The sequence below is a fragment of the Cyclopterus lumpus genome, chromosome 12, assembly GCF_009769545.1.
Source record: "Cyclopterus lumpus isolate fCycLum1 chromosome 12, fCycLum1.pri, whole genome shotgun sequence".
Lineage (NCBI taxonomy): Eukaryota > Metazoa > Chordata > Actinopteri > Perciformes > Cyclopteridae > Cyclopterus > Cyclopterus lumpus.
Window position 1 is genome coordinate 9,104,651 of NC_046977.1, and position 16,825 is coordinate 9,121,475.

General features: G+C 42.2%; 1 protein-coding gene across 3 annotated transcripts in view; it reads left to right on the plus strand.

Annotated features, from left to right (window-relative positions):
- The window catches only part of LOC117740526 (mediator of RNA polymerase II transcription subunit 13-like), a 70,709-nt gene extending 54,587 nt beyond the window's left edge, over positions 1-16,122 (plus strand). Inside the window, exons 5-31 of one of the 3 annotated variants that reach the window (XM_034546987.1) lie at positions 240-385; positions 1,281-1,490; positions 2,384-2,548; positions 2,640-2,796; positions 2,905-3,009; positions 3,330-3,986; positions 4,293-4,506; positions 4,613-4,691; positions 4,899-5,020; positions 5,220-5,298; positions 5,416-5,633; positions 6,064-6,239; positions 6,505-7,433; positions 7,692-7,871; positions 8,043-8,272; positions 8,392-8,590; positions 8,703-8,991; positions 9,082-9,334; positions 9,424-9,612; positions 9,747-9,970; positions 10,102-10,244; positions 10,737-10,895; positions 11,215-11,379; positions 11,719-11,882; positions 13,138-13,302; positions 13,505-13,614; positions 14,317-16,122. In XM_034546987.1, the coding sequence (XP_034402878.1) occupies positions 240-385; positions 1,281-1,490; positions 2,384-2,548; positions 2,640-2,796; positions 2,905-3,009; positions 3,330-3,986; positions 4,293-4,506; positions 4,613-4,691; positions 4,899-5,020; positions 5,220-5,298; positions 5,416-5,633; positions 6,064-6,239; positions 6,505-7,433; positions 7,692-7,871; positions 8,043-8,272; positions 8,392-8,590; positions 8,703-8,991; positions 9,082-9,334; positions 9,424-9,612; positions 9,747-9,970; positions 10,102-10,244; positions 10,737-10,895; positions 11,215-11,379; positions 11,719-11,882; positions 13,138-13,302; positions 13,505-13,614; positions 14,317-14,449 (5,860 nt within the window). In that variant the 3' untranslated portion in view covers positions 14,450-16,122. The remainder of the gene's footprint in view (positions 1-239; positions 386-1,280; positions 1,491-2,383; positions 2,549-2,639; positions 2,797-2,904; positions 3,010-3,329; positions 3,987-4,292; positions 4,507-4,612; positions 4,692-4,898; positions 5,021-5,219; positions 5,299-5,415; positions 5,634-6,063; positions 6,240-6,504; positions 7,434-7,691; positions 7,872-8,042; positions 8,273-8,391; positions 8,591-8,702; positions 8,992-9,081; positions 9,335-9,423; positions 9,613-9,746; positions 9,971-10,101; positions 10,245-10,736; positions 10,896-11,214; positions 11,380-11,718; positions 11,883-13,137; positions 13,303-13,504; positions 13,615-14,316) is intronic. The other 2 variants (XM_034546988.1, XM_034546986.1) reach the window with 2 other exon arrangements.
- Positions 16,123-16,825: the final 703 nt, after the last annotated feature.

Consider the following 16,825-nt stretch of genomic DNA (forward strand, 5'->3'; position numbering starts at 1 on the left):
ATAACGGTAACAGTTGTGAAGGGAAATGAGCGTGTAATTGGACGTGTAAACGAGATTCTGTTTTACAGTGGACACTCTTATTGCCAATTAATAAAAAATGTCATGGTGGGAGAGATATTGCTCACATCTTTTTATGATCACTGTACACACACACAGCATATATGCACCACCACATCCCTGTACGGTTTCTGCCTATATGTGATCTCACAGTCCAAACCATTACTGTCTCCTGTCTCCAGTGAACACCTTTCGTGCTCCTTCTCCTTCTTCCTCCACGGGGAGAGCAACGTGTGCACGAGTGTGGAGATCGCCCAGCACCAGCCTGCACACCACATCACAGAGCACCACATCTGCCTCGCACAGACCTCCATCACACCAGTGCAAGGTAATGCTTTATTCTTATGGATATTGTACACGGAAACAAAACAACACGTCGGATCAGTACGCATGCACTGCACAGAAGTACAACCAGACATTAGTTATAATAATACAACACGCCATCATTCATGGAACATGATGTGTAATGTTGCAATCAAATAGGGAGAAGTGGAAGTTCTATTAAGATCTTTTTACTTTCGTAAAAGTGGCTTTACCACATTATATAAATACTCCAATGCAATTGAAAGACTTGCATTGAAAAATGTTTAATTATGTATTATTACTAAACTATACTTAAAGTATCAAAAGAAAAAGTAATCAATTGAGATACAAGTTATGGTATTATACTGATTAAATGATCAAATGATGACTGATGTATTAAGTAGTTTATTATTGACTCAAGATAAATGTAGCTGAGTAAATATAAAACATTTCTTTCTGAATTGTTGTGGAGTAAAAGTGTAAGATATTGAAATACCTGAGTAAATGTACATTCAAAACAGTCATCAGGTTCTTGATTTTAAAATAAGTACTGCCAATAAATTGATTAAATGAAATGATGCAAACTTATCATATCCACCACCTCAGTGTGTATCTTTGCTGTGCAATATAAGGAAACACAGCAACATGTATGTCAATATTTGGGTTACTGATTACACCATGCTCGGGCTTTTTCATGCTGAAGGACTTATTTCCAAGAAAAGTATGAACACATATCTGGTAAACACAAGATCTAAAGTGGTGCTGATGTTTGATTCTTTGTGGGGAAATTCGGTTTTACAGAATTGTCGATTTCATCAACTAATCGTTTAGTCGACAAAATCGCATGTAAGTTAGTGGACTTTTGAGTCCAGCCCTCCGCCATGCTTTCCATTCTCACAATAATTTTTTTCCACCTGCAGTTATCCTGAGTCCGTACGGTCTGAGCGCCACTCTCACGGGTCAGGCCTACAAGATGAGTGACCCGGCGGCACGGAAGCTGATGGAGGAGTGGAGCTACTTCTACCCCGTGGTACTTCCGCAGAAAGAGGGAAGTGGAGAAAAGGAAAAAGAAGAAGAAGCGAGCCAGGCCTATGATCGCCACTGTCACGCGGCAGTGGAGGTCATCGTGGGTACGGACAAAAATCAACACGTTAGCTCGATTTGAAAAGAGCGCTGTCTGTCTCCATGTTGACTCCCGGGCCGTTTGAGCTGCGTTATTATTTCATGGGGTGCCATTGAAGTGGCTGCAATGATCCTCACAGTCATTTGTCACATCTCAGGAAGCAGGAAAGATAGGGCAAGTCGAGGCAAAAAACCCCGGGGAGTTACTCGAACAGCTTTGTCTAATCAGTCTGATCCCACAGTGTTGGTTTGACCTGATTATAATCAAACCTCATATGGATACCAATAGATTTTACATCTAAGACAGATAGTCTGCCTCGTCTTTGCTGCCTGAAACGATAGTGAAGAAGCCAGTGTGAAGGGATTTAAGACGCTGCGTTTTATTCAATTCAATTCAATTCTGTTTATTTTGTATAGCCCAAAATCAGAAATGACAAATTTGCCTCAGAGGGCTTTACAATCTGTACACATACGACATCCCTGTCCCAGGACCTCACATCGGATCAGGAAAAACTCCCCAAAAAACTGAAAAAAACCTTTCACAGGGAAAAAAAGGAAAGAAACCTTCAGGAGAGCAACAGAGGAAGATCCCTCTCCCCGGATGGACACAAGCAATAGATGTCATGTGTACAGATGAACAGCGTTACAGAGTTACAACACATTCAATGAATATGACAGAAATGTATGAATAATTAGTCGGCATGGACCACGATCCAGAGCAGTGAAAGTGTTGGTTACATTAATGGATAAGGAGCAAGTAGATTGCCTATATATTCGTATATATCCTTTTCGTCATCAAAATATTATTGAATGATCGGTTGCTGAAGATATTTTAGGCATAATATTTTTTCCATGAGTATTGCATAATACAAATGCTTCTTTCTCCTTTTGGTCTTCTTAGGTGGAGTAAGGATGACCTACCCAGCTGCTTTAGTGCTGATTGCCCAGGTGGACCTACCATTGGAGCAGCCTCCACCGGTTCCTGCAGCTCAAGGCCTCAGCAGGGAGCCAAACCACTGCAGTGTGCCGCTCACACCGCCAACGTCACCGCAGCAGCCCTGTTCAGGTAAAACACACACCTAACCGGACATTACATACACAATGATCCCATGCTCAGTCCTGCGTAATGACATCTGCTCCACCCTTAATCGTTTCAGCGGACAGCGGCTTTGTGACCTCCATCTCCAGTGTCCCCACACCAGACAACAGCATGGGGGTCGCCAGCATCAGCCCAAAGCATTCTGGGAAGAAGCTAACCTGTCAGGTAGTCCATCAGGCCTGGAGGGAGTGCTATCTCAACCAGCCTCAGCATGAGTAAGTTCAACCGTCGCTGGGTTAGTTTCCATTGTTTGGGGTGATTGTTGTGCGAGTTCGGTGATGCGGTTGATCTGCCGCCCTCATGGATCGTTTTGTTCCCTGCAGATTGAATCCGCCAACTGACATGTCGCTTAAGAAAGAAGTGCCTAATGGAGTAACCACGTGGGACTTCAGCGATCTGGGAGCAAGAGCGTCCTGCAGCTGCTCCAGGTACCACAGAGCTGCACCCAAGCTGTTCAATCAGCAGCATATTTATACCATACTATACAGTGTGAACAAAAACAACAACTATAAGTAAAATAAGTGCCAGATCACAAGTATAAACTTTATTAAAACCAGAGACTTATACTGCTGAGTGGGAAAGAGAGATGAGGACAATAAAAAGACCGAGTAGTTTTTGAAACTGTCAAAAAGAAGGTAATGAAAGAAATTTGGAAACACAAAGCTACATCTTTGTACTAATGAACTTAAACCAGGTTTTTACTCCTTTTTGTATTTATTTCTCAACCTCAACCTTGACTTTGTTGCAGGTTGAAGCAGCAGAAGTTGAATCTGACCACCACATCCACTGCCAACCCCCAGACCAGTGCCAACCCCACTCAGTCCTCTGGCCCGTCATTATACCCTCCCTCCCTGCCCAAACACAAGACCAGTGACAAGACAGAAAAGGCTGACAAACAGTCCAAGAGGCCAGCCATGATCCCCTTCCACCACCGTCTATCTGTCAATCAGGAGACCCCTCTGGAACAAGACTCACCGGGAGGGCCTCAGCTTGGGGGTCTTGGGGGTCTGGAGCCATCCATGGAGCCTCTGGCAACTCTGCCAAGCTGCAAGTATCCCAAACCCCTCTCCAATGGCAGAAAAGCCCCTGAGTCTCTTCTCCATTCGCCAATGTCTCCACTTCCGCCCACACTCAGCCCACACCCCCGAATGCAGGATCAAGAGATCCTGGATGGGCCTATGGATATGCCTGTCTGTCAGGACGGGGCTTTAGGGCTGGGGTTGATGCCCAGCGAGACTGCAATGTATACAGCTGTGCTGAGGCAGAGGGAGAATGGGGCCGGCTGGTGGAGAGGCTTCAGGACTCCAAGGACTGATCAGACTGACTACAGACCCTGTGAACTCCCCACTGATAAATTAGAAGAAGTGAGGACAGAGATTGCCACTGAAGGAGCTCTGCTAAAAAGGTAGGAGAGAGAAACCACAGCAGGGTTCGCAAAGCAGGAAGTTAGTAAATAAGAACAAAGATTAGCTTAGAATACAGATCCAAATATTCTAGGCTTCTGGAAACAGGGGACAGTGCTACCTGAGCCAGATTCATACTAGACACAAAACATCAACAATACAAACTGGGGGATTGACATATCCAATGAAAGCATTTATCATGTATGAGAATAGTTATTTATGAGATAAGATACAAGGCCAAGTTCGACAGAAATAATGAACAACTACTACACATTACTTGATTGCATTTGTCTCTTTGTCTCCTCTAGACTATATACACAGACTCACAAGAGATTTAAGATCTCAGAGGAGCGGGTGAGGGACCACATCCACACTTTGGGCCTGTTCCAGCAGCCAGGTGTGGAGGCACTGCGGGAGCCTGGGGATGATCCCTACGACTTTAAGGAAGGAGACATCGAGTACACGTTCTCCTCTTCCAAGAGGTTAAAGGGTCAAGGACGAGAACCCAGCAAGAAGTGCAAGGTAGGACACCGTTTAAAAAAGTTTAAAAACACAATGCATGATTCAGAAGACCTACAGCTGGAATTCATCTGAGGATATTCTTATTTTGTTCAATTGTATTCACCAGGGAGAAGAAATCACCAGCAATGGGGCACTGCCTGATGGGAAAGATGCTATGTCCATTTTTAACTCTGGTCCAAAATCAGGTGGGACATAGAGCCACCACCATCAGCATCATATATATATATATATATATATATATATATATATATATATATATATATATATATATATATATATATATATATATATATATATTCTACATTATAATGAGAGCAATTGATATTTCAAATTGCAATTATTGATGCACAACTTGGAGCCAATGTCCTAAAGTTGTTTGTGTGTTGTTTTAGATGAATCCAGTCAAGATGATGGAGCTGCCAAAGCCAACCCTTCTCTGACCAGAGAAAAAGATCTTGTGGTCAACATCTCTGATCTAGACAACATATTTGATGAAGATGAGGAAGAGCTGGGGGTGAGGCATCTTGATTTTATGTACTATATTCTGACATATATGTATTTTTTTTTTTTAACAAACTATAGGCACTGATATTAGTATAATTATGCTTTATGCTCCAATATTCTGAGACTGAAAACATTGTATCAATTAAAGCCGATCCTCCAATATTATGTGTAATAATTTGTCTTAACACACTACTGTTGACCCCAACCAGCACTCAACCAAGCTCCCAGTATCAACAGAAGATCGTCCTCTGGGGAAAGAAGGGAGAGTTGCTGTACCTTATCCATCAAGTGAGTCACTTTGATAAGTATTTAGTTGAATACATTTCTATCTAACAACAGTTTTAATGTTTTATCCCATTACATCTTTACCTCCCTACTACTTTACCCATATCTGTCTCCTTTCAGCAGTAGCAGACCTCCAGAGGATGTTTCCCACGCCTCCTTCCTTAGAGCAACACCCAGCCTTCTCTCCCATCACAACCTATCGTGACACTCCAAGCCAAGAGCCCCCTGCACCCAGCGGAGTGGCTGACCACCTGCTGCCTTTAGCCTCCTCCCAGTTCACGGAGTACAGGATGGAGATTGAGGAGGGCATGGACAGTCCCAGGCAGGAGGATATCAAGGTGGGGAGAGTTGGATTTTATCCCCAATTAACAGCCAATACAGCGACATCGTCAAGTGTGAACTGAGAAAATTACAATTTAGCATGAGAATCGTGACTTGGACGAGTTAATTACTTTTATTTATTACTTTTATCCATTAAAAACTCTTATCAAGAGGAAGTCAATACAAGGACTTGTTGACTGACTGGCAGTCAGATCATGAGCAGCTCATCGGGCACACACATCCTGTTGGAATTGTTTCACTAATACCTGTTGCTTGCTAATTATCTATCTCTGAGACAGACATCTTTACTGACTACAGTTAGTATTATGGTATTGGAGTTGTTGACAGTAATCAAATGATAGACTCCCTCCTATATGCTCTTTATCTTTTTTGTCTATGTTGCTATTCAATCAACTTATATTTTCCACTCCTCTCTTCTCTATCCAGCCACAAATCGGCTCCTCCATGTTTGCTCCACTCTCCTGCTTACCCAGCCGGGCTCTACCACAACTCAAGATTACCGAGCAATGTTACTATCGTCCTTCCTGGACCCTCTTGCCCAAAATGGAGCATTTCCCGGTCATGCATTCCCAGAATACCACTTTCATCAGAGATGGATACACGTGAGTAGTCAGCGATGACGAGCATTTATGAATAAGAGATCTTCAATGTCCATAAATGTGATTGTGCTATTGTATTAAAAAAAAACAGTGTTGTGCTTGGGTTTATGGTTTCTGAAGGAGCGCTATGTGAGGTTAGCTTTTTTGTGTCACTAGAAAGGGTGATGTTCTCTAAGGATGCTCTGTTTGGATGTAACGAACAGCCTCTTAGAGCAGCCACCTAGACATCTAAAGTAATTGTCTTTCCTTCAATGTGTGTGTTTTCCAGAAACATGCCAAGTGTCACCAACCTCTCAGACCAGGAGTACGGCCAGATGAGTGGCACCACTGCCTCTGTGAGCACCTCCGTTGGCATCCTCCAATCTCCTGCCACTCCCCGTTTCTCTGTGCCCACTCCACGAACCCCTCGTACCCCCAGGGGTATTAACGCTGCGAGCTCTGGGCAGGGTTCCGTGAAGCAGGATGGTACTGAGCTCAGCTCACCGGTTTCCACGCCCTGCACCAGCCTGCCTCTTAGCTCTGTAGATCCCCTAGCTCGGCCAGGGCCCTCCCTTCCTGAGGCCCACAGCCTGTACGCTATCCTGCTGCTCTCAGACTCCGTCCTCAACGTCTTCAAGGATCGCAATTTTGACAGCTGCTGTATCTGTGCCTGCAATATGAATGTCAAAGGAGCAGATGTGGGGGTGTATATCCCTGATTCCACTTGTGAAGATCAGTACCGCTGTATGTGTGGCTTCAGTGCCATTGTGAACAGGCGGCTGGCCCATGGCACGGGCCTCTTTCTGGAGGACGAGCTGGATATTTATGGCCGGACTTCTGAGGTAGGCCGGGCGGCCGAGAGGAGGCTGGCTCTTTGCCGGCGGGACCCAACTATGGGTGACCCCAGGGCCAAGCGTGCGCAGGACACAGCCCCCGCCTCTCCGTTAGTCATGATCCTTCTGCAGGAGCACTGTTCCCAGCCTATTTCCTCCCTGGCGTCCCTGCATTTTCCCCTCAGCTGTTCCTGCCATGGCCGCAAGGGAGCACTGCTCCAAAGCTGGATGTCGGAAAAGCAGTGGGCAGATGGTAGTGATGCCTGTGTGGACTGCTACAATGCCTTTGAGCAGGGGTTGCAGTATGTGGATAACCCCACAGGAGGGAAAGTAGATCCAGCTGTTGTCAGAAGTACAGCTCTTCACTCCTGGCCTCATACAAATGGTAAGAAGGGGTTTGAAAAAAAATACAACATACAACTAATTTAATGCATCCTTGTGATAACTGTGATTAACTCCCTTTAAATATACTTCACAGATCTTTAGTGAGAATATTATTTGATGTATGTCCACCTGCCTTTGTGTTATCTAAACTACGTATTTATGCATTTTGTGTGTGTTAATTTGATTATGTTGTGTATAGAATCATCTTAACTTATGTGCATCTGTTCATCCTTGTTTGTGTGTCTGCCAATCTCCACAGTGGTGGACATGAACATGTTGTCGTCCCAGGACATGGTTCGTATGCTGCTTTCTCTGCAGCCTTTCTTGCAGGATGCAATCCAGAAGAAGAGATCAGGACGAACCTGGGAAAACATCCAGCATGTTCAGGGTCCTCTCACCTGGCAGCAGTTCCATAAGATGGCCGGCAGAGGCTCCTACGGTGAGTCAACACACTCTTTGTTTTTACTTTGAAAACAACTCCCCTGTCTCACTTCTTTACTGTATGTCACCTGTAATACTGTAAACATCTGAAGTGGTAGTCTGGAATGCACAGAAAAGTCATAATTGAACTGTAACTAACTAAACGTTTAACTTTTTCTATTTTTTCAAGGTTCGGAGGAGTCACCAGAGCCCTTGCCCATCCCAAAAGTGTTACTGGGCTATGACAGGGACAGGGACTTCTTGGCATTGTCTCCTTTGGCGTTACCTTTCTGGGAGAAGTTGCTGCTGGAGCCGTATGGGGGGCAACGGGATGTGGCTTATGTGGTGCTGTGTCCCAATAGCCCCTCTCTGCTGGGTGCAGCCCGCGCCTTCTTCCAGGACCTCAGCGCTGTTTATGAGGTAAGAGATTAAAATCTGAATCAGAAGTACTGTAGAATGTCAACACATATTTTTTTTTTATATAATGTCATAAGTGTTTCTAATGAGGGAATTAAAAGAAGCCGTGACTCCGTTTCCAGACGTGCCGTCTAGGGAAGCACCGTCCTCTGGCCAAGGTGTCCAGGGACGGCCTGGTGCGCGTGGGAGAAGAAGTGGAACCAGAAAAGCTGGAGGAGCTGGATGTGGACCAGTGGGTGTCTGGACCCTGGGCTGGACAGCAGCACGCCGACAACCTCAGCAAACTTAAACTCTACGCTTATGCCTGCAAGCAGCAGCTTGGTGAGAATATTGAAACGGGCTAATATAATAAATCAGAAATCATCCAGATACTTCTATTGCGCTCTATCCTATTTTTTTAAATCATTATTTTATTTTATTTTTCTTCTTGCAGGTCCCCAGCTGTCAGCCCTTCCGTTGGACAGCAGTCTTCTGTTGCCTCCCAAAGTTCAGCCTCCTTTAAACCCCACATCCTCAACACAGCCTGCCTCTTCGGGGCGGCCTCAAGCTTGGGGCCCTGATGGTGAACAAGCTCCAGGGGCCGTCAGTTCAGGAAATGCTTCGACCCCGACTGCAGCAACCTCAAACCAGACAGGGGAGACGACCCAAGGTGCACCCTGCGACGCCAAAGGGCCCTCCAGTGCCACACCCCCAGCCAGCACACCAGCAGAAAACCCTGAACTGTAAGACCCACATTAATGAGAAAAGTACCTCAACTTTTGACCCACACATTTGAATTATAGCGCAACTTATTCCTTGTCTTGCTCTCTCAGCACTGCTGAGCAGTCTAGGATCGGCATCCCCACTGTGGCCGAATCAATGGACAGCCTCGCCAACCCACCAGCTATTGTTATTTACATAGTGGACGCTTTTCTTAGCTCAAGCGGAGCGAGAAATGAAGGGGGCGAGGAAGAAGAGGGTGACGAAGTGGAGGCCAGTAGCATTTGGCTACTAGGGCTACTTCGCTGCTACACAGAGATGCTACAGACTCTGCCTGAGACCATGAGACCTGCACTGGTACTACAGGTAGGAAGTCTCACATTTAAACTGAACAGAATCGGATATAATTCACTTTTGCTCTTGTGATCATCATCTGTTCTTTCCATCTTGCTCAGGTGGTGCCGTGCCAGTACCTCCTCCAGCCGGCCAGTGGGGAGAGCCATTTCTACCTGCAACATCTGCGCTCCCTGTCCTTCTCCTGCTACTCCCAATGCAGACGTCTGATGCCCCGACATACACACATCAAGTCCCTGACTGGCTTTGGTCCTGTGTCAACTGTTAACTCTGTCCTTAAGAGTCCAGAGGTAGACATGACAATTGAGCAATTTATGTCATATTATACACTGAACATTCGTAATATACTGTATGTGCCTCTGAAATATACACATGCGTATATGAATTTCCTTTTCTTTCTTACAATCTAAATGTCCTCCTCCAGCATCCCAGCCCAATGCAGCTGTACACTCCGCCTTTCATCCTTGGTCCGACCCGTTCCAAGCAGCCAGAACCAGGGGAGGTATGGGCAGAGCTCCCTCCCAAATACAATGTGCTCTTTGTTGGATACTGCCTATCACATGACCAGCGCTGGATCCTTGTGTCCTGCACTGACCAGCAGGGGGAGCTCCTGGAGACCAGTATTATCAACATTGATGTACCCAACAGGTGTGGGAAAGTGGTTTATGGGCCTGATTCTATGATTCACAGTTGGGCTTTTTAAATTGTTCTTCTTATGTTACTGTTGGATAGGGCACTGATCTCTCAACGTATTTGATTGTTTGTTTGTTTCACTTCAGAGCGCGACGTCCCAAGGTTTCAGCCAGAAAGATGGGACTGCAGAAGCTTTGGGAATGGTGCATTGGCATCATCCAGATGACCTCACTGCCATGGAGGGTTGTGATCGGTCGATTAGGCAGGCTGGGGCATGGAGAGCTGAAGGGTGAGTGGCGTTCGTGCAGGAAAACCGGGCTCTGATGAATAAAACTTACTGATGAGTCATGGTCGGAAAGGAATTAATGAGTACCTGTTTGTTGCAAAGATCATTCTTTTCTTTCATCCTAACATGGATAAAACATTTCTTCATAATCACGCTGTGAGTGCACGTACTGACAAATATAAATGAGTGAGAGTTCATTTGGAAACGTGCAGTAAGTATAGCCATTCATTCAGCATAAACTTTGGCCTTTATTATCTTTACTCTTATGTGACTTCTCTGACACTGAAAAGTTCCCAGATTGAATATATGGATTATTAGTTTCTGTTGAAGACTGCTCCAACGGCGTAATGGTTGAACGCAGTGTCACCAAATGTTTTTGTTCTGCTTTCTGTTAATTGGAGAATAATGTTCGAAGACATATTTCATATCTCTAAATATATCTTTTATCTTGTTTTCTCATTTGCCCATGTTTCTCCGACCCTTTCTCTCAACCAGACTGGAGCTCACTCCTCGGGGAGCATTCCCTCCATTCAATAGGGCGTCAGCTGAAGGAGGCTTGTCGAATGTGTGGCATCTCAGCTGCTGACTCCCCCAGTATCCTCAGTGCCTGCCTGGTCGCCATGGAGCCACAGGGTTCCTTTGTGATCATGCCCGGTTAGTAGCCTGTCCACTCTGTGAATTTAATTGTAATAAGATTAATACTGGTTTCAATTTTTTATTTATTTTAAGTCTTTATCTCAGATATTGCAGTGCACTGTAAATAGGTTGCATAGTTTTACTAAACAAAACAAACACAAATTAGGCACAAAACTCGCTACGTATTTTGCAGATAAGAAAAACTGTAAATTAGCGACAGCATGAAATATAAAATAGTATATTAATGTGATATTAGGCTGTTACATTTGTGAAAAAGAAGAAAAAAAAGACATAGTAATAGACACCTCCCCATTGCTGTGTTTCTCTGTGTCTCTAGATGCAGTCACCATGGGCTCAGTGTTCGGACGCAGCACTGCTCTAAACTTGCAGACCTCGCAGCTGAACACACCTCAGGATGCTTCCTGTACGCACATCCTCGTCTTCCCAACTTCTGCCACCACCCAGCTGGCCCCCAGCTCCTACCCTACTGAGGACAATAATGGTAATGACCGGCACAATTACATACTGTGTCATTATTGTAAGACTTCTTGTTTTGTCTTGGAACAAATACAAATCAACCCTTGTTTAAAAGGATGTCGATATCATTTTGTACCAACAGGTGGCATCGTTGTCCTACCACATCTCTCACCACAGTCACAGATGGCTTGTGCAAAACATGTTTTAGTTCAATTTAGCCACTTACTAAAGACATGCCCCTTTTGTTATTTTGCACATTAATTGTGTTGCTGTGGAATTACAATAAACTTTAATTATGTCATCGTTAAGGACTAAAGTTAAACATTTTGGGGCTGTGCTTTTATCTCTTGTTTTTTCCCCTCAGACGACATGTTCGATTTGCCCTTTCCTGACGAACTGGAGAACGACATTGGCCATGACATGATGCTCATCACAGGGAACCTCCACCCGTCCCCCAACACCTCTCCTGTGGCCTCACCTGGCTCTCCGTCCGGGATGGGAATGGGTTCACATTTCCAGCACACCAAGGTGAGTCATGAGCCAGTGGAGAGAAATCATCTTGCAGTGACCCGAGATGTCGCATGCGATCCCTCACACAAAAGAAAATAATGACGTGAAAAAAAGCTTGCTGCTGTATTTACACCTTACAACTTGACATTGATTTTGAATGAAGGCTGTGTGCTGGTCTGACTTTGTACAGGGTGTGATCAGCCTTAATCTTTTTGCTAAATATAGCTTGGCAACCTCAAAATACCTTAACAATTTAAAAACTAAAACGTCTGTCCTATATAGCCTATAGAGTAAATCCTATACATTATAATAAGCCTCTTGATTGCTATGTACAACTGTTCATTACAGAAATGTTTTATTGGAATTATAATGCATACCTCCTCAGGTTCAGATTTGATTTTGTACTTTGATGCATGGGATCTTCTTTAGTACAGTCCTTGCTGACTGACACTCATTATCAAACAAGAAGCAGAATTATAGGTTTTTTAAGTATAATAGATGCACAGGAATTTGTCTTGGAGGCACAGGAGAAGAGACATGTTGACAACCTATATTACGGAACATTTCATTTAGTGCTGACACACTGTGGGAACAGTGTGTAGCTGTACAATAAGACGTTATAGGTTCAAGTAACTGCTACACATACTTATGTTCGCTGTGTCATTACCGCATAGACCTGCAGGCTACAAATGACAACATGTCGGTTGTTCTTTTCCAAAAACCTTGACTCAATGGGGAAAAGATAATAGCTAATTAAATAATTGTTGATTGAAATCATTATTTTTACTCTAAATTCCATTTTAAATGGTGTTGCTAGAGCTTTATGTATAACTTAAACTATACTACAATATTCTATATATCTTCTGATCTACAAGGATGGCATGCTATAACCTAGAAATATTCAGTTATGCGTTTAAGCACAGCTCAGAACATGTGAAACCAACTAATAAGCAGATATTATATATATATATATATATATATATATATATATATATATATATATATATATATATATATATATATATATATGGCAATTGCTGAACTATAGAGGTCTCTTTAGAATAATAAAAATATATATTGTCGGTACTCTTTTCATGTTCTCATGCATTCCTATGAAAATTATGTTTTTATTAAAGAAGTGAAAGAAGGACAACCCACTCATGCCAGTGCAAAGGCCCCGAATTATATGATGTAGATGGGAAACTTAAATGTCCCCAGATTTGAAAGGATCCCAATAAAGGTTTGTAATTAATAACTGGCCTTGTGTGTATAGAACCAGGGAGAGCGCTTGCTGTCCAGGGACAGTCCACCAGAAGAGCTGAAGCAGCAGCCACTTGCTCTGGGCTACTACGTCTCCACTGCACAAGCAAATGGACTTCCTCATTGGTTCTGGGCCTCCTGTCCGCAGGCTGAGAGCCAGTGTCCACTCTTCCTCAAGGTAGTCAACACTGTGTGTGTATGTGTGTGTGTGTGTGTCACACAGTTCGTGTTGTTGAAGCCTATTTAATTTGAGAGAAATCAATACAGAAGAAGAAGAATTTGTGTAGAAATAGTTTATTTGTGTTTTTAAACTTTAAAGACACACACGGCTGTTCAATGCAGTATAGTCAGGAATGCTTGACGTTGTTTCTTCTCTTCAGGCCTCCCTCCACCACCACATCTCCATAGCTCAAACAGATGAGTTGGTGTGCGACAAGACGAAGAGGCCCCCTCACCCCTTGGACTCAAAGACCACCTCGGATGTGCTCAGGTAAATGACACATGTTGTCCCTTTTGGATTTCTTTATCACCTGCTGTGTAGAAAGCAGAGCACAGGGCAGGTTCAAGCCTTCAAAGTCTTTAGCCAGTGGTTTTATTCAAGTAGTTGATACAAAACTATGTATTTAAAATATCTGTGTTTACAAGTGTTACATTTTCATTAAGTAACGTGAATTAGCTCATGGACAACAAATAGTTTTTTCTTGACATTGCAATGTGTGCTAAGAACAGATTGATTAAAGTTGTTTGTTTATCAGTAAAAACATCTTATAATTTGAGAATGTATCATAACTGAAAAGCACGATCATAGTTGTTTCATATACCATTATAAAAAAATCCTGTATTCAAAGTTGCAATGATCTTGAACAATTTAAAATAATAATTGATTAATTGATTAATGATAAAGATATTATCACAATAGAATATACATATTTTTGTATAATAGTGATTAAATGCCACAGAATTGTAGTATTTTAACCAATACTTGGAAAAGTGCAACATGTGAAATTGAGAGAATTGTAATTGCCTCTCTACAACTCTAAATATGAATATGTGTGTGTGTGTGTGTGTGTGTGTGTGTGTGTGTGTGTGTGTGTGTGTGTGTGTGTGTATATATATATATATATATATGTTTATAAAAATACCTCTAAAAAGTCAGAAATTGTTGCTAAAATTGTTTATTTTTCAAACACAGGTTCGTTTTGGAGCAGTACAACGCCCTCTCCTGGCTGACGTGTACCCCTGCCACCCAGGACCGGCAGTCCTGCCTGCCTGTCCACCTGGCTGTACTGATCCAAATGTACAACGCCATCCTGAACATGCTTTAACCGTGTGAGACTTCAAGGACGGCTCTAGGGGGCTGATGGTTACCTTCATTTCCTCTGTGCCTATGCTTCCTCCTTCTGGTCACCAGAGAGCACCAGAGCTCTTCTGTTGCTTTGGGTCGGCATGGAATAAATGGCTGAATAAAAGACAGGGCAAGTCAGACTCTCCCATGCCTGGAATGTAATTAATAAGAAGAGAGAAATGCTCTGAACAATGACGTATCTTGTGGTCCACGACACCCTGCAAACCCAGTACAGTTTGTACCTTCACGACTGGTCCTGTGTCAGTTATGGTACTTTCTGAGGAGGAGAACAGATGGATCTATCCAACTATGCCCATTATTGACATATCACAATTACAGTTACTTTTTCCAGATCAAAATCGCATTATGTCCCACTCGGGCATTTGATGACACATTGGATATTTACAGAGAAGCTATTTACGAGTCTCTTACCACCTTCACCTGTGAAAAAGGACGTCTGTGCAGGGCCACATAACTCCATACTGTACAACCAGCAAAGTGGCATGACTACACAAACACATGGCTTTGTTACATCAATGATGCTTTTACATTTTTGTATAAAACTGCACTGTTGAGCTTCTTGGGACTTGCAGTCGGTCGATAAACCTTCTACTTTTACTCTGAAAGGGGCACTTTTTCCTCACCTTCCAAAGTGTTGTAGATATGAACACAATGGAAAAATATTTGACCAGTTAAAGACAGAAGTGTTGTTTATAATGTAAGACATACATTTGCAAAGAATTTAAACTTATTTTTAATATTTAAAACAAGAAAAGGAGAAACTTAAACAAGGCCTTTTTCCCAATTGACTGTTAATTGTCTTGGGATCTGAAAAAAAAATAAAGTAATTTTAATGCAATTGTAAAGATGCCATATTTATACAAATTATATCATGTCATAGAATTTGATATAAATATATAAATATATATATATGAATATACATATATATATATATATTACCTCTTCCAAGCAGGCACTTAATGATAAAGATGATGGACACAACCATCTCTTTAGAAGTGGACACAGTCTGAACATTTATCTTTTTTTTACTTTCTACAGATACTGAACCTTTTACCTTTTTATTTAATGAGTTTAAATTAAACTAATTGATGCAGGAGATACAGTATACTCTATATTTATAAAGTGTTCCTCCTCTGCTAAAAAAAACTTGAAATAGGCAGTAGAAGACCATGATATTTGAACATTGCAAGGTTATTAAATATTTAAGAACGATGCTTTATTTCATTGGCTCTCCCAAATGATGTCAAGCAAACCAATAGAAAGGCCTGTCTCTTCAGCTTCACCCAGTCTGCTCTTTGTTAGATTTCTAGCATGTTTGTATATACACTTTTCAGCTGTGTTTTTTGGAATTTTCTTAAAGCTGTACATTTCATGCTGGTTGGTTTACTTTCAAGTGATTCATATCAAAGTATTTTCTTTTTTTGCTGAGCTTTTTTGATATACAGTATACAGTACAAAAGTCATTTAATTACAGCCAAGAGGTTGAATTGCCAAGTAAGTGTACACAAATGTACAGATGAGGGCAAGTTAGCAAAAAAATGTTACATCTGTCATCACTTTGAATATCAAACAGATCCAGATCTGTTACTTTTACACTCTTTTTTAGTAAATTATTAAAACTCCTGAAAATTATGTTGTGTTCAGTGTTCTCTTTTGATCCAAAAGACTGCAAAACCCTCGGATGTGCTATGTTCTTATTTAATTGTGTTTATTTGGGTAATCTAATACTGATAATCAGTGGTGAAATGAAACCAAATCTATTTACTCAAGTAATGCACTTTAGTACAAATGTACTTTTTACTGCACAGCTTTTATCTGACGGCTACGAATTAATGTTCAGGTTAAAATGTTATCGGAAACATATGATCTGATTTAAATATAATGCGTTTCTATACTCAATTAAACCAAGTATAAACTACACATAAAGATATTCAGTAGTTCAAATTGGTTGGCTATAAATGGAGCTCGACAGCTCCGAGATGAAATGCAGTTTGCATTGAACCATTGTTTTCACACACCTTTTTATATCACATGACATAGTGTCTCAGGCTTCTTCAGAACAATAGTCATCATGAATGACTGACTCCGACCTTTAAAGTAAAGCGATGGTTACTGGTTCTGTAAAGCAAATCTAAACGGAGTGATACTGTTAAGTGACAGCTGCCTCACCCGGCTGTTGTCCTTCCTGTTTAACAAGATATATATCTATATATATCTAAAGATATATATAGGGTTTTGGGCTCAATCGTGCAAATATATAAGAGCTGATTAAATTATGTCAGAGAGGGCAGAGACAAATGGAGTAATGTGAATTAACTTTAAATTTAATGTATTT